Below are 20,955 nucleotides of genomic sequence, written 5' to 3'. Positions count from 1 at the left end.
GCTTCTACATTACATAAGAGTAATTTGTTTTATTTTTTTACAAGAAGTAAATAGGACATGAGATCAAAATGACTCTGAAATTTCATATTTCTATATTATTGTGTAAGTACAACAAATGCCAAAAAAATATTGAGAGAGTTTTTTCAATCATTTCTTCTTTAGAGATGCTTTGTCTACATAGCCATAGTTGTGAGATAATATGATACATTTTACTATTGAAAGTATTTAAATTTGAAAAATCCAAGACACATAAATATTTCCAATCATAATGTGCATATAGAAGAAAAATGTTCTTTTGATGATTAAATCTACATTTAAGATTCTCCCAGAGCTTAGTTGGATCTTCCATTTCTAAATATTGATATTGCAATGCAAGTACAAGATATCAATAAAGGAGAAGAAGTGCTTTCCAATAGATAGCAATAGAAATTGAAGTACTTACAATAGGAGATTCTTCAAACAAAATTGCATTCAATAGTTGTTCTTCAAATAAATTTGCTTTTACTATTTTTGCCCATAATAGATAATTGTTTATATGAGCAGCCTATGGTAGAAATAGAAGAGCTTCAAAATATTAGGATATAGTGGTCATAGTTGGAAACATAGTAGAGACAGTTGAGGATGTTGAAGCACTTATTATAAATGAATTTGTGAACATAAAAACAAGTTCAAGTAGAAAAGGTTGAGTACAAATGCATCTTAATATGTAAAGCCAAATAGAATGATAAAGTTGAAATTTGAAATCAAAAATATTAATAAATAAATAAATAAATAAAATTCACAAAAATATGGATTGGCAATGGACTACGGTAGGGTGCCATAGTTCAGCAGTAGTTAGTGGCATGGTGCATCAGTCGGCAGTAGTCTACGGCAGTTTCGCAGCAGCAACAACAACAACATAGAACAGCAACAACAACAATAACATAAGAAGAAAGAAAAAAATTTAGGAAAAAACAAAGGAAAAAGTGTACATAAGTTTTTAAGAACCAAGACTAGAGTGTAAGAGCAATGGTGCTGATAATGTGTTGAGAATGTTTTAGAGAAAGAGAAACAAGAGTTGCTAGAAGTAATATGCACACATATATAAACATAGACATAGAAAAAGTGAGTTTATTGATAGAGTTATATCTTTTATATAAAGAGAAGGGGAAAAAATAAACATTTTTTTTCTACTAAATTCTAAACACTGTAGCTACAATAAATACCATAGACTATAATAAATAGTATGGAGAGCACTGGCTACATTTAATGCTCTTAACACTCTACATTCTCTTTTTGACAATTCATTAGAATGCATTTTTGTTTGTTTATCTTATATCTAAGTTGTTTTATATATACAGATTAAAATATTTTTTTAAACAAATTAATAAGTTTTTTTTTTTTTTTTTTTTTTTTTTTAAACAAGTCTCTTTGTTGATGCAAAATAAATAATTGATCAACAAATAAAATTGTAATGCATAATACAATTTTAATAATAAAATAAATTTCCACACTAAAGTATCAAATTACATATTAGCTTATTTACATGGACATTTAAAATTTGTAATATTCAATTGGATAAATAAATAACAATATCAAATAATAAATTAATATCAATCATAAATGGTGAATAAAATTAGATAAATTAAATTAAGGAAATATTAAATTAATACTCCAAAATCTTAAATTGACCTACCACATGACTTATAGTAAAATATAATTGTTACCTTCATCAAAATGATTTGAAATCATTTACAACAACAAAGAAAAATAAAATTATGATTTTAACTCATTTTTCTATTTTAAAATAAATTAAAAATTATATATATATATATATATATATATATATTGATATTATTAATGTTACTATTTCATTTATTTCAATGTAAATTTTAATATTTCAACAAACACATGATGTGCTAATCAATTACTGATGTATTTAATGTGTCTTTTATTAAAAACAAAAAAATGTCTATTACTTCTGTATCAACTTCTTTAATCGAAAAAACATGTAAATTTTATTTTGTTTTTGTTTATATAAACTGAAAGTATAACACAATTTTTTTAGAGTGCTTAACACTTAGTTTCTTTTATGGACTTATTTTTAAATAACTTGAATTGGTTCTCATTGGTTTAACTAAAGTCATGATTTTTAAAAGCTTTGAATGGATGCTATGAACGACAAGTTCTAGAGAGATTTCTATTTATTAAATTATTGTGCAGAAAAATCATTTTTAAAGATTACTTACAGTTTTACTTAAAACAAAATGAAACCCTTCTTTTGTAAAATCATTAATAATATACATATTAGTCATTTTAGTATTAAAAGCATAACATATCTTTACAATAACAAATTTTCTAATAATCACCACTAACTCATATATATTCATAAATATATATATATATATATATAAAGTTTTGGGTTGAACAATAAATTAGATAAAAAAAGGTGTGGGGGCAGTGTTGTGCACGACTCTGCACAAGAAGCCTTAAGCCTGAAGTACAGCAAATCGGAATTGTTCGTACAAGAAAGCATTCTTTAAATCTTGGAAGCAAAACACAAGTGATGCATCCAAACAGCGATTCAACCGGGGCCAGGATCCGGATATCGATAATGTTTCATATGGGATCCAGGATACACAATAACCATGGTGACCAAAGTAATCAGAACTCACAGATGGGCGATCAAACACACAATATTTAAATTGAAGGTATCTGACGTTTGTACGAGAACGTCCCTGCAAAATATGTTGACAAAGCACCACTCGAAGTAATGCCCACAATATATGCCAGCACGACGAATAAGCTATAGACTTCCAAATGTAATCACATCCAGGAATATAAGATTCATTTGTGAACCCACATTAGTGACGGTAAAAGAGAACATTGACAAAGCATATGAACAGAGCGGAATAATAACAGCCCAATGAACCCTTGCATACATCTGAGGTAGCTTCCTAGTTCATCATCTATGCCATTCACCAATTGGCTACACAGAGAGAGTCTCTACGACAGCAATCACGAGAATTGCTTTCTATTTGAAAGATGGAACACCGTTACACTGCTCATGCGTCTGCTGTTAACTTTGCCCAATTAGCACTCTATTTGCAAAAGCGGTTTCAAACTCTGGTGGGCGATTATTCACTGCCTCTCAAATGAACAGAACTCTTCTCGAACCTCCTCGAGAAACAACTAATTTACCCACCTTTGACATATGAGTCTACACTCAGTTCTCCCAAGCAGTCGAGAGATGAAGCCAAAGCAGATCAAAGAGATAGTTAAGGGTGAATTTGGCTATCATGGGGCACCTGACATAGATGGGTTGATTCCCAAAAGCATGTTGTTCCCTGAAGGCAAGTAAACTACATTCCGGCTCTTGGCAAGGGTAGCAGCGATTTCCCTGGATGCTTCAATCCTACGGAGCTCGATAAGACCACCACCAGCGCTCGCAGTGGCATCCGAAATAAGCTTCGCGGCCTCGCTCTCTCCCTCCGCACGCACAATGGCAGCACGACGCTCCTGGTCTGCCTTCATCACCACAAACTTCGATCGCTCCGCCTCTTGCTGGGCAACTTGCTTCTGCTCCACAGCCCGTGAAAATTCAGCTCCATAAGACAAATGGGTGATGGCCACATCGTCCAAGAGAAGGTTAAAGTCCTTGGCCCTCTTAATCAGAGCATCACGCACCAGCGCCGACACGAAGGGCCGTTCAGTGAGAAGCTGGTCCGCATTGAATTGCGCCACAACGGCCTTCAAAACCTCATTCCCAATAGACGGCAGCACTCGATCATCGTAATCGTTACCTAGGGTTTTGAAAATATAGGGCAACATGGAAGGGTCTGGCTTCGACAAAACACGAAGAGTAAGGTTCACCATCTGCAAATCCTTGGTACCAGTAACAGTGGTGATATTCCTTGGCCTCGTCCGAACGTCAAAGATATAAGGCTTCTGCAGCACGGGAATCAGAAAGTGTGTGCCTTCACCAGCAGTCTCGTCCAACACTCCCCGGAATCTGTCAAAGAGAACCGCACGGTGGCCTCCGTCGACCGTGTAGAGTGAGGTATTAAGCAAACTCCCACCCACTCCCACGGCTATGGCTGTCCGGGCAACGCTCTGCAAGAGCGCCACCGCTCGTGGCGTCCCCCCACTCATCTTCGTCACCTACAAAAACCGAGCAGAACAAACAAGCTATCTTTCTACCTAGCTCGCTCGCTCGCTCGCTCACTCACTATCTATCAATCTATCAATCTATCTAGCCCTCTCTTTCTCTCACTTACACACACACAATCTTTCCGAATGCTGGACGACAACAACAGCAAGGGTAAAGGAATTGTCCAAGCAACAGAAGGAGGACGAGTCTCCGCAACTGCAGCAGCGGCAATAACTAGAGCGTGCATGCGACTCTTGTCCCCCACGAATGTCGTCCTCGGGGTTTAGGGTTTGCTGCTCCCCTCCCCCCCCCCCAGTGCCCCGTTCCCACCAGCGCTCCCATTCGTTCTCCGATGCTCTAGCCACGTGGGCGTGACGAGGACGTCCTCTCAGCTTGGCTTCCATTCTTTCTTCTTTTGCTTTTCCCTATTCTCCCTTTTATTGTTCTCCTTTAGCACACTACCTACCATGTCTATCAGGATGATATTTAACTCTCTCCTACTACCTTAAAGTTGATTTCACAGGTTCTACAGATTACTTTTGTTGAATTCCCGTTGCTAATGTTTATTGTTTTGTGACTCTTTTCAAATGAGACTCTAGCACTTAAGTATTCCATTGTCAATCATGGATGGACACATGGATTTGACTGGTTGTCTGTTTCCATTGCATTGGAACTTGCACCTTTCATCACAAACAAGTCTTTCAAATTTTAGAAGGAAAAAATAAAACAAAATAAAATAAACTTGAAAAATAAACCCCTTTCTCAATAACAACATTAAATGAGAGTGATGTATCAGTTTAGCTGTATTGATGTTATTATTATTCATAGAAATGACTAGTTCAACAAAATGTATCTTATGGGTCAAGGATGTTTTAATTTTATAACAAATTAGATCATTATTGTATTCAAAATAAAAATAAAAAAAATGAAATACCCTGAATCATATTATTACTACCAACTTAAAATTATTAGTACTTGAAATTCTTTACTCTATTGTACATTTAAAAAATTCAAACTTAAATTTATATATATGTATATATATAGATAAAAAAGAAGCCATGGTTATAAAATTAACACTAAAAAAAAAACATTTCTAGAGGATTATTCAATAATCATTTTTTACATTCTTAGAAATCATTTATATAATTAATATATGTATATATATGAATATTAATATTACATGTTAAAATAGAAAATTTATTTTTTATGTAATTAATGGAGGACATAAAACTAAATATTGTTTGAAATATTCATTGATTATAAATGTTCCTATTGTAATAATTCTATCTAATATAAACATAGTAGGTAATTTAATAATCAACTATGTACTTGACAATTAAATAATTAGTTTTGTTAATACATGTTGATTAAAGAATATTAGTACAATAATTTAATATAAAAATCAATTACTATTGTAATGATATCTTTCAAGCAAAAATATGCTTTTAACTATGTATATATATAACACTATATGTCATGGATATACATAAATTACCTAAATAAAAAATATTAGGTAGATAAATTTCTAGGACAAACTCTTATCTTTATTGTAAAGAAAGAAGATAAATCATTGCAAATGTATGTAGATTATCAAAGTCTCAATAAAATCACTATCAAATATAAGTATCTTCTACCATTGATATCATGATTTTTTGATCAATTAAATCAATTAAAGATATATACAAAAATAGATTTTTAAAGAACATACAACTTAGTATACATCAAAAAAACGAGATAAATTAAAGATTGTATTTTGAACCAAGTATAGAAATTTTAAATATAATTTTGTGTCTTTTGGACTGTTAGGGACATATTCCTTAGAACTTTCTAGAGAGAGGTTTCTAGAACCTTCTAGAAAACAAGCCTCTGGAACCTTCTAGAAGAGAAGCCTCTGGAACCTTTTAGAGAGAAGTTTCTAGAAGCTTCTAGAAAGGAAGTCTCTAGAACCTTCTAGAAGAGAAGTTTCTAGAAGCTTCTAGAAAGGAATCCCCTGGAACTTTCTAGAAGCTTCCTAGTTAATAAAAGTAGCTCGAGAAGTTTCTAGAACCTTCTAGAAAGGAAGCCTCTAGAACCTTCTAGAAGCTTCCTAGTTAATAGAAGTAGCTCGAGAAGCTTCCTAAGTAGGAGTATATATAGGGATCGAGGCTGAAGAGTTCTTCAGTCTCGACAACACATTTCTTGGAGTTCTAACTCACCTTTCTGGTGTTGTTCTTGTACTCATCTGTTTAATCTAGTTCTGCCACTTCTTCTTGAACTTCTTGTTAGATTTCAAGTCTGTATTTTGTGTCCGTGACAGTTTGTCGAGACTACACTAACTTGAGATATCAGAGCTAGTTCTTTCTTAGTAGAGTGTGGATTACCCCTCTACTTGAAGGTATACTAGCATTTTTTAGAGGTTGCGGATTACCCTCCTCTAAACTGATACTTCTTCTGTTACAATATTGGAGTCTTATTCTTCTTGGAGAGAGTGGATTACCCCTCTTCTTGAAATTCTTAAGGCGTTTTATAGGTTGTGGATTACCCTCCTATAAACCAATATTGCCTCTTATAGGATCATTTTTGTCCTTGTTTTAGAATGGCCGGAGGTCAAGACATTAGTATGACAGAAAGTTCGGAGTCTAAGTTAGATGCTATTATGAATGCCCTCGCTACGTTATCACAAAGAACTGCAGAGATTGAAGGAGTGGTGGCAAGGCTTCATAATGATGGAGTATCTGGGATAGCACAATCTAAACTACACCAGCCTCAAATTTCGACACTTGGAGAAACAACTTTACCTCAGGTTCGACAAGAATCACTAGTTCTACAACATAAGGAGCCTCGAGTTAGCCTTCCAGATAAGTTTGATGGAACACATTCCAAGTTTCGAGGATTCGTCAATCAAATCAGGTTGATAACAGTTTTACAGCCCGAACGATATCCAACGGAGGAGTCACGTGTTGGGCTTGTTGGAACCTTACTTACGGGTCAAGCTCTATCATGGTTTGCTCTTTTGTTTGAGAAACGATCATCCATATTAAACAACTTCGAAATCTTTTTGGAAGCATTTGCGGAAGCATTTGGTGAACACGATAAAGTTCGATGGGCTACAACAAAGATCCGGTCGCTACGACAGGGGATGCGTTCTACATCAGTCTATGCTTCGGATTTCAGGCAATTAGTATGCGACATCAATTGGGATGAAGAAACGTTGATGAGTCAATTCTATTGGGGTTTAAGAGATGATGTGAAGGATTTGCTGTTAACTCTTCCTGATCCACGAACGCTCAATGAAGCCATTAACCAAGCTGTGAAGTGCGATAATCGCCTATTCCAACGTCGCTAAGACCAATGCTCAAGACAACATACAATTCGCCATGCTTCAACTATGTCGGCAAGCAGTGTAAATTTGCATTCAGAGGTGGAAGACATGCAAATTGATGCGGTACATATCAAATCTCTTACTATAGAAGAAAAAAAGCGACGTATGGAGGAAAATTTATGCTTGTATTGCGGTGGAGAAGGCCACAAAGTCGGAAACTGCCCCAAAAAGCAAAATCGAGGCATAGTCAAGACTAGGGGAGTATTTGTTCAGGAAAACGAGGATGCCCAGCCACAGTAGGAACCGTGCGGGTGGACAATGAAATATCCCAACAACAATCAGGTTCCTTTCTTTCTGCCCAACCTGCCCTTTGTTTTACAATCCCTCTGTTTATCGGCCCTCAAAAACTGAGAACCTTAGCACTACTAGACTCAGGAGCATCTGCTTGTTTTTTAGACGAAGAATTTGCAAAGCGTCATAAGATCCCTTTAGTACAAAAATCAAAACCTGTTCATGTTGAGGTCATAGATGGGCGACCTTTATTGCCTGGTAGCATCACCCATGAATCAAAACCTATAGAAGTAACGTTTAAAGACCATAGTAGTCATATTATTTTTAATATTATTAAAACCCCATCAAATCCTATTTTTCTTGGTCTTTCTTGGTTGGAAAAACATAATCCATTGATAGATTGGAGGTTGCGGAAGATGACTTTTCCCACAAAACCACCCAAGAAAAAACCTAGTAAAAAACCTCGAAAAAAGAAATCCTTATTCATTAGAGCAAGAGCGTTTATAAGATCATCTAAGGAAGGCACTCCATTTGTCATTTATGCGGCTCCAACTACTGAGGAGAAGATCTCAACAGTAAGTATACCAGAGCGATATAAAGATTTTGAAGACGTGTTTCAAAAGAAGAACGCTGACATACTACCGGAACACCGACCATATGATTGTGCCATAGACTTGCAAGAAGGAGCACAACCACCTTTTGGCCCAATCTACAATCTATCGCAAACGGAGTTGGCAGAGTTACGAAAGTACATCGACAAGAATCTAGCCAAGAACTTCATTCGTCATTGAAAATCATCAGCTGGAGCACCCATCTTATTTGTGAAGAAGAAAGATGGATCATTACGGATGTGTGTGGACTATCGAGGCCTCAACAAGGTAACAAAGAAAAATTGTTACCCATTACCCTTGATTTCTAGTCTCTTAGAACAACTTGGACGTGTGAAGATCTTTACAAAAATTGATCTAAGGGGAGCTTATAATCTCGTACGAATCAAGGAAGGAGATGAGTGGAAGACAGCATTCCGTATAAGGTATGGTCATTTCGAATATAATGTCATGCCTTTTGGTCTTACCAATGCTCTAGCGGTTTTCCAACATATGATGAATGACATCTTTCGAGAATACCTCGACGATTTTTTTGTCATCTACTTAGACAATATTCTAATATTCTCTAAAAACGAGGAAGAGCATGAGGAGCATGTTCGTTTGGTCTTGGAGAAACTACGCAAGCGAGGACTATATGCCAAATTAGAAAAGTGTTTATTTCACCAGACGGAGATGGAATTTTTGGGGTTCATTGCGACTACAAAAGGTTTAAAGATGGACCCCAAGAAAGTAGAAGCAATCATGTCTTGGGAGGTTCCGAAGACGGTTAGAGACGTACAATGCTTTCTTGGTTTTGCTAACTTCTATCGGATCTTCATCAAGAATTATTCTCAAGTTGCTGCTCCTCTCACTCGATTAACATGCAAAGATAAGTTGGAATGGGGACCTTTGGCGGAGAAGGCGTTTCAAGATTTGAAGACAGTATTTACTACAGCTCCAATTTTGGTACATCCAGACTTTACAAAGACCTTCTATTTAGAAACTGATGCTTCAGATTTTGCTTTGGGAGCTGTGCTTTCACAAATGAGTGAAGATAAGAAGCTCCATCCAGTTGCATTCTATTCTCGGAAGTTCTCTGCTGCTGAAATCAATTATGAGATCCACGATAAGGAACTTCTTGCTATAGTGGATTCTTTCGAAGAATGGCGTCACTTTCTTGAAGGAGCTGCACATCCAATAACCGTATATACGAATCATAAGAATTTGGAGTATTTCATGATGGCTCGAGTTTTAAATCGGCGTCAAGCTTGGTGGAATATGTCGCTATCTAGATTCGATTTTGTTATCACTTATCGACCTGGAAGGCAGCAAGGACTATCCGATGCTTTATCAAGGAGATCGTATCTTGCACCAAAGGCTGGAGAAGTAGCGTTTGATCAACAATGTACAACGTTATTGAAGCCAGAGAGATTTCAACTTTGTGCTACTATTGTATCATTTGATGCTGACTTCCTAAACCAGGTACGTGCTATGACCATTAAGATTCAGTAGCTATTGATATCAAGCAACGTACCAATGACGACAAGTTCAAGGTGGAGGGAGATCTTTTATACTTTGAAGAGCGATTGTACATTCCAAAAGGACTAGCACGACTCCGAGTTCTTCAATCTCACCATGATTTTCCAGCTGAGGGACATTTTGGATTCAATAAGACCTTGGAGCTTATTTCCCGAGATTTTTGGTGGCCTCAAATGTGGAAGGATGTGAAAGATTTTGTCCTCTCATGTGACATATGTTCAAGATCTAAGAATCCTCGGCATCGTCTTTTTAGACTTCTACAGCCATTGCCAATTCTACGTCGACCATGGTCTTCAATTTCTATGGACTTCATCACGGACTTGCCATCATCAAACTCATTTGACAGCATCTTTGTCGTGGTAGATCGGCTTACGAAGATGGCACACTTTGTTCCTTGTAAGAAGACATCGTCTAGTGAAGTTACAGCAAGACTCTTTCTCGATAATGTGTATCGATATCATGGACTATCAGATGATATCATATCAGATCGAGGTACCCAATTCGTGTCAAAGTTTTGGAGATCTCTCTTTGGGATATTGAAGGTGGATATCAAGCTTTCTTCAGCTTTTCATCCTCAAACTGATGGCCAAACAGAACGGGTGAACCAAGTCTTGGAGCAGTACTTACGATGCAGCATCAACTATCAACAAGACGATTGGACTGCATATCTATCACTAGTCGAGTTTGCATATAACAACACCCTCCATGCGTCGATTCAACAAACACCATTCTTTTCCAACTATGGGTATCATCCGAAGCTTGATTTATTGAGTCCGTCAACAAATTTCAATCCAGCAGCTGAAGGATTTGTGAAGCAACTATCAGAGCTTCAAACTATGTTGAAACTTCAATTACAATCCGCTCAAGAATCCTATAAGATGTCTGCAGATAGATTTCGGAATCCAGCACCTACTTTCAAAGTTGGAGACAAAGCCTGGCTTCTTCGACGAAATATCAAGACCAAGCGACCATGTGATAAGTTGGACTATCGAAGATTGGGACCATTTATCATCCAGAAGCAAATTAATCCAGTGGCATACCGGCTGGAGTTACCGGCTTCTATGAAGGTACATCCAGTCTTTCATGTTTCTCTGTTGGAACCTTATCGAGAGTCATCTTTTCCTGGAAGAGTGCAATGTCCGCCACCTAGTATTGAAATCGAGAACCACGAAGAATACGAGATTGAAAAGGTATTGGATTCACGACGAAGGTGAGGAAAGTTAGAATATCTTGTTCATTGGTGCGGCTATGACATTAATGAGCAAACGTGGGAGCCAGCTGAAAATCTTGCGAATGCGCCACAAAAGGTATAGGAGTTTCATCAACGACATCCCGATAAACCTAAATCAATTCGATGATAGCTTCTTTCTGAAGCTTGTTCTCCCAACAATATAAGAAAAGGGGAGAGCACCAGCAAAATTCATAGTTGATGTAGTTATTTTTTCCAAGATAGATCGTAGTTTGGTCTTTTGATATGGATAGCCAAGAGATAGATACTATGCCAGTCAGAGTATCGCAACCGAGTAGCTCACGAAGGCGACCCCGAGATAAAGAACTACATGTACCACGACGACGACGGAGGATATCGAGTAACCGATCACTGGTGATCGTATTTGAGATCGAGCCTGCTTACGATGGTCAACCAGAAGGCGTGTTTGCAGGACAATTTCACAATGAGGACACGAAAGTTCATCCTTGGTCAGAAGTCGAAGGCGTGGGCCACTACTGTTGGCTTCAAGGGTCGATGAACCACTTGCCTCGTGAACAACAGTTGGAGTTCATAGCAGAAGTTATGCAACAGATCTTCATTTTCTTGCGTTGGTACTGATCAACAACATTGCTTCTCAGAGACCTCGAAGCTAAAGGAGGGGATGATGTTAGGGACATATTCCTTAGAACTTTCTAGAGAGAGGTTTCTAGAACCTTCTAGAAAATAAGCCTCTGGAACCTTCTAGAAGAGAAGCCTCTGGAACCTTTTAGAGAGAAGTTTCTAGAAGCTTCTAGAAAAGAAGTCTCTGGAACCTTCTAGAAGAGAAGTTTCTAGAAGCTTCTAGAAAGGAATCCCCTGGAACTTTCTAGAAGCTTCCTAGTTAATAAAAGTAGCTCGAGAAGTTTCTAGAACCTTCTAGAAAAGAAGCCTCTAGAACCTTCTAGAAGCTTCCTAGTTAATAGAAGTAGCTCGAGAAGCTTCCTAAGTAGGAGTATATATAGGGATCGAGGCTGAAGAGTTCTTCAGTCTCGACAACACATCTCTTGGAGTTCTAGCTCACCTTTTTGGTGTTGTTCTTGTACTCATCTGTTTAATCTAGTTCTGCCACTTCTTCTTGAACTTCTTGTTAGATTTCAAGTCTTTATTTTGTGTCCGTGACATGGACTCACAAATGTATCACCTATTTTTTAACATCTTATAAATGATGCCTTTAAGTGTTATTATATATTTTTATCATTTTTTATTTAAATAAAATTCTAATTTATTCTAAAAATACAAAAGATTATAATTTTTTTATTTTTTATATATTAAAAAACTAAAATATACAAGATTATTTGCTAAGATGGAAAAATGTATATTTCATATTACTTAACTTCTTAAGATACATTATTTTAAATGATGGTTTTATGATGGATCTTAAGAAAGCTTAAACTATGATGGATTTGAAGGTTCCAAAAATGGTAAGAGATGTCCAATGTCTTTTAGGATTTTTCAATTATCATGGCATCTTTATTAAGAATTTTTTTCAAGTTATAGCTCTACTTATATATTTGACTTGTAAAGACAAACTTAAGTAGAATAAAGAAGAAAAAGTAATATTTAAAGCTTTGAAGATAAATTTTATTTTTGCATTAATCTTGTATTGTGTTGATTTTTTTAAAGAATTGTTTATAGAAATAAATGTATTAAATTTTGATTTAAGTACAATATTATCAAAAATAGAAGCAGATAATAAATGTCATTGAATAGCTTTTTATTCTAAAAATATTTCAAAAATTGAGATTAATTATAAGATCTATAATAAAGAACTTCTTACAATTATAGATTCATTTTAATAATGGCATTATCATTTAGAAATTACTTTTGAATTCACTCATTATATATATGACTCACAAGAACCTTAAATATTTTATATTGATATGTATTTTGAATCCTTGTTAAGTTTTTTTGAACATTGCTTTGTCAATATTTGAATTAAAAATCACTTATTGGTCAAAAAACCTATAAGGTTTGTCAGATGTCCATTTTAATTATTATTATCTTATACCAAAAGAAAAAAAATGTAACTCTTGATCATCAACAAACTATTCTTTTGAAGCTAGAATAATGGGATCTTTGAGCAATAAAATCAATTTTGATTGTGGAATCAATTTTTCTTGAATAAGTTTAATTAAGTATGTCCTTGGATCCTCTTATTCATGATATTAAAAACAGTTCTTCTAAGTCTCATTATACTTTTAAGTTTGAGATTAAAAATAATTTACTTTATTTCAAAGATTATTTATATGTATTTAAAAAGTGAAGCACAATTATGTATTTTTCAAGCTCTTCACAACTTTCCAATTACGTGACATATAGAATATATCAAGACTTTGGAATTAATAGCTAAAGAATTTTGGTAGCCTCCAAAATAAAAGGCAATTAAAGACTTTGGATAATCTTATAATATTTGCTTAAGTTTAAACACTCCTTATTATCACCTTATTTACTTTTTTTAACCATAACTTATAAAAGAACAACCATGGTCTTTAATTTCTATAGATTTTATCACAAATCTATCAATTTTAAGTTTATATATCTCTATATTAATAATAGATATTTTTATTAAAATAGTACATATTGTATCATATACAAAAACTATGACAAGTAAAGAGTGATTTTTTTATTAATAATATCTACCATTATCATGAAATTTAAAGAAATATTATATTAAATAAAAGAATTTAATTTATATTTAAATTTTAAATAATCTTTTTTAATATGTTGAAAATAGATATAAAACTATCTTTGAATTTTAATCCTCAAATTAGTAGATAATCAAAATGGATAAATAAAATTTTAAAGTAATATTTGAGATGTACCATCAACTACCATCAAGATATTTGGACAAATTTTTTGTGATAAATGAATTGTTTTTTTAATAATATGATATATTTTTTTATTTAATAATTTTTTCTTGCTAACTACGATTATCATCTATAATTTGATATTTTTGACTTTTTAAAAGTTGATAATCTTATAGCAAAAAATTTGACAAATTATTTATCAAAGTTTAATGTAACAATAAAGGCATTACTAAAAGAAATTAAAAAACAACAAAAAATCAATAAAAATGCATATCAAAAGAAATGACATCAATTCTACATAGACAATAAGGTATGGTGTCATATACAAACATATTTGTTCTAATATTTACTTATATTATTAGGTAGAAGTAGCTAGAAGTAGATTTATTTCATAACATTTTCTAAAGAATCTTCTTAGCAGAGTCATAGACGTTGCTTTGACTTTACATGTTTTTGTAGTTGATTGATAGATTTGATACTTAGTCAACAAATTAACTACGTATAGGTAGCTTGTAAAACAAGTTAATTATATGGTGCACATATAGAAAACTTATCTTATAAATTAAGATACATGATTTGAAAAGTCAACATATTTTAAAGGTCCTATAGGACATTGCTATATAGCTCTTAATTAAGAATTTAAATGAAGGCAAGAGTAAAGCCTTCTTCATTCTTATCAATGTTTTTTTAGTATTTGGTCTTATATTTAAGACTTTCTAGTATTCTTGTTTTTAGCAATAGTCATTCTAATTTAATATTATATCATCTTTGAATAATTATCTACTCTTTTCAAGTGACATAAGAATGTCTTGATCTTTTAGTTCTTCAATATTCATGTTTTTGATAGTTTGATAAGAATCATAATTCATTATTCTTAATTTATCTTAGAAGTGCGTGGATTATCTCACTTTTATTGTTGTATTTTGAAGATTGTAGATAATTTAGCTTTAAATAAACTATGAAATATGATTGATTTATTTCAAGTGTTTAAGACCCCTTTTAATCCATAGCAATATAAAACTATATTAGAAAATAAGACAAACTGAACTTAAAGAGAATTAAACAGAATAGGATACGGAAGACAAAACTAAGAAATTAGAATTAGAACAAAAAAAAATAAAATAGGAAGATAGAAAACCCAATTATATTAAGAAAAAGGGTCCAAAGCCATACTTGACTAGATGCTTCAAAAGACCCTTGCCAGTCCTATTTATACTTTGTTCTATCACCTTAGACTTTCAAAAATATTTTTAGATGATAGGCCTTATTTGGATAATTGCCTTAAATTCTTTTTAGAATATTCTATAATAGGTCCCACCTAAATAATTATCTTAAGCATTTTTTAGAAGGTTCCATGGTGGATCCTATTTAGACAACTGTCCCAAAATCTTTCTAAAATGTTCTATAGTAGGTCTTATCTGGTCAATTAATTGAACCCCAATTCTAGAAACTTCTATAACTTTTCTAACATGAATCTTACTATCTATCCATATGTGTCAATAATATAAACATCTTATCTAAACTCTGTTAGAAACTATTTGATTTTTAAACAATGATATTTTTTTTAAAGAAAGTATATTATTCTTATTTGTGAAAATTTTTATTTGATATTAGAGATTAAAGATTATCCTCATTTAATTTAATTTATGTATTTATTAAGTTATTTAAAATAAAAAAATCATAAATACTATATTTGATAGAAATAAAAATAAATTTACAACTTATGCTCATCTTCATAAACTTATCAACATTCTTAGGGTAGAAATTCCATACATCATGAGTGCCAACTTTAAAAACACTAATCCTACACTTATAAAAGAAGTTCAAAATCTATGTCAAGAAATTACACAATTGGAAGAAGCAAGTAAATTGAACTCACAACTAAATCTAAGAAGTATTGCTTCTACAAGTATAATAGGAATATGAATTAGTATGCTTAAAAAGTTTGATGGAATAAGAACAAAATCAAAATTTTGAAGATTTTTGCAACAAGTCAAGCTCAATCTAGAATTACATCTCTTCCAATATTTTGATGGATTAATTCAAGTTGAATTCATAGACACACTTCTATTTAGAAGTGCTCTCTCTTGATTTGTATCTTTGATGGAAAAGAATTCACTACTCTTTCATGATTTGAATTCACTCCTACAAGTGTTTACAACATCATTCAAAGAAAATGATTAAAAAAGAGTAGCAGAGATCAAGCTCTTATCTTTACAACAAAGTTCATGATTAGCTATCATATATACTACTAAATTTCAAAACTTTTCTTGAAACATGGTTTCAAAATGACAAAGCCTTTATCAATCAATTTTGATATGAATTGAAGAATAATATCAAAGATTTGTTATTAATAATGCTAAAAAAAAAATCTTTAGAATAATTTATTACTCAAGCCATTACCTACAAAAATCAATTATTTGAAAGACATCAAGAACAAAGTTTTGGTTAAAGAAAAATAAGTCAAGTAATGACGGCAACTCCCAAGTTTTTAGAAATTTATTTATTAAGGCTAGAATCAATATAAATTTATATAATATATTTTAAAACCTTCACAAAATAAAAAAATAAAAAGACTAAATATCATTAGAAAGACTTTGCTTATATTCTAGAAAAGCTTAATATACTGCTCAATATTATTCAAAGAAATAATATCATGTCGTATTGCAATTGCTTATAATATGTAAAAATTAGTTAAGAAATTTAATATGTTCATAAGTCTTCGTATATGTTAGAATGGTTAATACACTAATTCAAAGAGAGTGGATATAAAAAACTTTATTTTGAATTTTATCTATTGTGATTATAGCATTATAAGACCTAAATATTTAGTATGAAGCCTTAAGAAGAGATTAGAGCCTAAAGAAAAAAAATCTTAACTACTAGGAGGCTTATTAGGAGGGATGAAAACAAGGCATGGTTGGATGAAGGCAAGAAATGAGAATCTTCATTCCTATTGGTCAAAAGCTATGCCCAATGGGCTTCAAGGAGGCTGCCCGAGGCCTTATTAGGGATTAGGATTTCTCTTTCGAGGTCATTTGAGCTTTGGAGGCTAGGGTCATTAAGTTTAGATTTTTGGATATGAATTAAGTACAAATTTTGTGTGATTTGGAGTTTTTATGTAGGAGTTATTGGTGCTCAAAGTTAAGATATGAATTTCATACCTACTGCCACTCTTTGGAGCACAACATACGTTTACGGAGAGCAACAAAGGATTAGCAATTAAGATTGAAGAGAGCACTTCCTCGACTACACTTTTCATATACTATTTGATGAATTTGGAGTTTGGATGAAGAAGTTATAGAAGGTTGAAGTTATTGCATCCAAATCAAAGGAAATAAATATGTGATTTTATTCATAGTAATGGTTGAAGCCATATTTTGAGTTTCTGGACGAATTTTTAGCTCAAACCTTTTAAAAAAGATAGATTATTGTATTTAAAAGCTCTATATATATATATATATATATATATATATATGAATCTTGTGATATTGGAGTGTTCAATTTATGAGATATAAAGAAATTTTCAGGCAAGTGTATAAAAACTAGGATTTGAAGCTACTATTAGAATTTTGGTAATATCTTAAGATCCGTGACAAATTTGTAGTTGAAATTTGTTGTTGTAGTTTTTAAAAGTATATCAGTACTTCATGTAAAATTTGAGTATATTTGAATAGTCTGTTTGGAAGATATGAGTTTTTGAAGTTTAGGAATAATATCCCATAAGGATATTTAAGGATTTAGAGGTTTTATTATATTTTGGATATTTTGAGAACTTAAGACTTATATATTTGATATAATAGCACCTAAAAGTGTTATATATATATATATATATATATATATATATATATATATAAACTTGGTCTTTCTTATCTCAAGACTTGATTGAGCAATTAGTGGCAACTAGGAGCCTAATACTTTTTTGAAGCAAATTCTCTTTACCCTGACAATGATCCCAAAATAAGGAGCATGGTTGCTAAAAAAGAGAACATGTCAAAAAACAAGTTTTTCTAGCTACAATAGAGATTGTGTAATATGAATCTCTTACAACTTCTGGTAAAGGTCCTATTCTCTCATCAAATCCTTCAACTTATTTTATAATATAAGTTTATTTAAGATCAATAAATCACAAAGTCTTGGCCTTATTGGATTCAAAAACCTCAGCTTATTTTTTAGACAAAGGCTTTGTCAAAAAATTAAAAAAATCATTAATCAAGAAAACTAAATCTATATATGTAAAAGTCATAGATAGTTGTTTGTTGTCTTTTAGAGATGTTATCCATAAAATTTTTCTTTTAAATGTGGCAATTAAAGAATATAATAGCATAGAAATATTTAATGTAATAAGATCTTTGTCTAATTTGATTATTTTAAGATTATATCAATTAAAAAAGTATTATTCTTAAATAGATTAAATTCTTATAATCTTAGCTTGTCTTATAATTTGTTCCAAAATTCCATTAGTCAAGTAAAAATACATAAGCTTAGTACATCCAAACCTTTCTTGATAGGTACAAAAGCTTTTATTAGTGTGAAAAATGAAGGATCATCTTTTGCTATATATGCCATATGTATTTTTAATGGTAAAAGGATGTCAAGTTGTATTCTTAGTCAATATCAAAAAATTTAAGATGCTTTTGAAAAGAAAAATGCAGATATTCTTTCAAAGAATTGATCATGTGATTATTCAATTGATTTGCAAGAAAAATCTCAACCACCATTCAGTCCAATCTACAACTTATTGCAAAATGAATTCATTATATTAAAGGAGTATGTTGAAAAGAACTTGATTAAGAACTTCATATAGCATTAAAAATCTCTAACAAGAGCTCCTATCTTATTTATAAAGAATAAATTCAGATCTCTAAAAATGTGCATAGACTATTAGAAACTTAATAAGACCGCCATCAAGAATAGGTATCCTTTACTTTTAAGTTTAGAAATTTTTAATCAATTCTATCAAGTAAAAATTTTATACATAAATAGATCTATAAAGAACATACAACTTATTTGCATTAAAGCAAGAAATGAATAAAAGACTACTTTTTGATATAATTATAGACATTTTGAATATATTGTCATGCCTTTTAGACTCACAATTGCACCAACTACATTTAAATATTTTATGAATGATGTTTATTGTAATTTTTTTGATGATTTTAAAGTATATTATTAAGATGATATTCTAATCTACTCTAAGAACAAAAAATAATATGAATTTGATATTCATTGTGTATTATAAAAATTAAGAAATGTAAGAATCTATATCAAGATAAAAAAGTATGTATTTTACATTACTCAAGTTGAATTCTTAAAATACATCATTTTAAATAATGGACTTATGATGGATCCTTAGAAAATTCAAACTATTATGGATTGAAAGATCTCAAAAATAGTTAGAGATGTAAAATATTTTTAAGGCTTTTTTAATTATTAAATTTTTTTTAATAAAAACTTTTATTAAATTGTAGTTTTTATTCTACACTTGACATGTAAAAATAAACTTGAGTAGAACAAAGAAACTAAAAAAATCTTTCAAAGTCTTGAAGACAACATTTATTTATTCATCAATTTTATATCATGTTAATTTTTTTAAGGCATCCTTTATAGAAACAAATACATTAGACATTATTATAGGTATTATTTTGTCACAAAGGAAAAAAAATGACAAACTCCATCTAGTAACTTTCTATTCCAAAAATACTTTAGAGTCACAGACATACTCATAATTACATATATAAATATGTAAAAGTAAATAAAAGTAGGTATAAGTAAGTTAATTCTATAATAATTGATATAGAAGCTTCCTAGAAGCTTCATAGATGTTGCTTTGACTTCATAGGTGTCTTTAATTGACTTTTTGGATTAGAAACGTGGTCAATAAGTTGGCCATGTGCCATATATGTTGTTAGCTTGAAGATCAAGCTAATTATATGGCCCACATGTAGAAAAACTCGCCTTGTAAGTCAAGGCATGTGTCGTACAAAGTCAACACATATTGGAGGTCCTATAGAACGTTGCCATGTAGCCACTAGTTAGATAGTATAGATAGAGACAAGAGTGAAGCCTTCTTCACTCTTGTCAACTCTTTCTTGCTTCTAGTCTAGTTTCAAGGGTCTCTAGTTTCTTTGTCTTTTGGCAATAGCCATTCAAGTTTCTCTTTCAATATAGATACTTGTTTATTTATATTTTGTGACTTTTCTTAGAGTGAAGGCTCACTTGTCTGAATTGTTTTTTCATCGAGTTCTTATCCTTGACAGATTGACAAGAGTACACCTACAATATTAGAGCTTTGTCTAATCTTGATTAAGAGTGGATTACCCCTTTTTTTTAATAAGATATAAGCATATTAAAAGTTGTGGATTACCTTCTTCTGAACTGATATTGTCTTTAGTATTTTCTTTGTTTTCAAGTCCTCACTTCTATTTGTCTTGAGCAATATTAGACATCTTCTCTTTTCTAAGTTTTTTCATGGCAGAACTTGTTGAAATAAAGAGTGCAATGGCACAAATACAAAAGCAATTGAGGGAGTTAATACTTGCGATGCATCAATTCAATTTACCATCACAAGGACTAACAAGATTGGAAGGAAGTGAAGATATAGAAATGGTTGGAGCTGCTTCAACATTTGCACCCAATCATGTCCTTTCTCCTACGGTGGAACATCATTCCAGTATTAGACAACCAAGAATTGTCATATCCGAGAAGTTTGATGGCAGCAGATCTAAGTTTCGAGGATTTATCAATCAAGTATAACTTGTGATTAAACTTCAACCCAAAGCTATCCAACTACAAGATCGCAAGTTAGATTTATTGATACACTTCTTTCAGGTTCAACTTTATCGTGGTTTTCATCTTTTCTTAAACGATGAGATCCAATATTGGATAATCTAGAGGCTTATTTGGTAGAGTTTCGATCCATGTATGGAGAACATGATGCAATTCGTATTGCAACCAACAAGATCCATATTTTACGATAAGGCAATCGATCAGTAACGTTGTATGCTTCACAATTTTGACAACTTGCAACTGAATTCAAGTGGGATGATGTT

The 20,955-nt window shown here is 32.3% G+C and overlaps 1 protein-coding gene across 1 annotated transcript; it reads right to left on the bottom strand.

The window, feature by feature from the left end:
• Positions 1-2,979: 2,979 nt before the first annotated feature.
• Positions 2,980-4,388, bottom strand: LOC112275847 (prohibitin-3, mitochondrial). The gene has a single exon (XM_024506526.3). It carries the CDS (start codon positions 4,129-4,131, stop codon positions 3,277-3,279), a length of 855 nt encoding a protein of 284 aa, XP_024362294.2. The 5' UTR covers positions 4,132-4,388; the 3' UTR covers positions 2,980-3,276.
• Between the last annotated feature and the right edge of the window lie 16,567 nt (positions 4,389-20,955).

The sequence above is a fragment of the Physcomitrium patens genome, chromosome 23 (assembly GCF_059467195.1).
Source record: "Physcomitrium patens ecotype Gransden chromosome 23, ASM5946719v1, whole genome shotgun sequence".
Classification (NCBI taxonomy): domain Eukaryota; kingdom Viridiplantae; phylum Streptophyta; class Bryopsida; order Funariales; family Funariaceae; genus Physcomitrium; species Physcomitrium patens.
The sequence above is the reverse complement of the archived record's forward strand: the minus strand, read 5'-3'. Positions and strand labels throughout refer to the sequence as shown.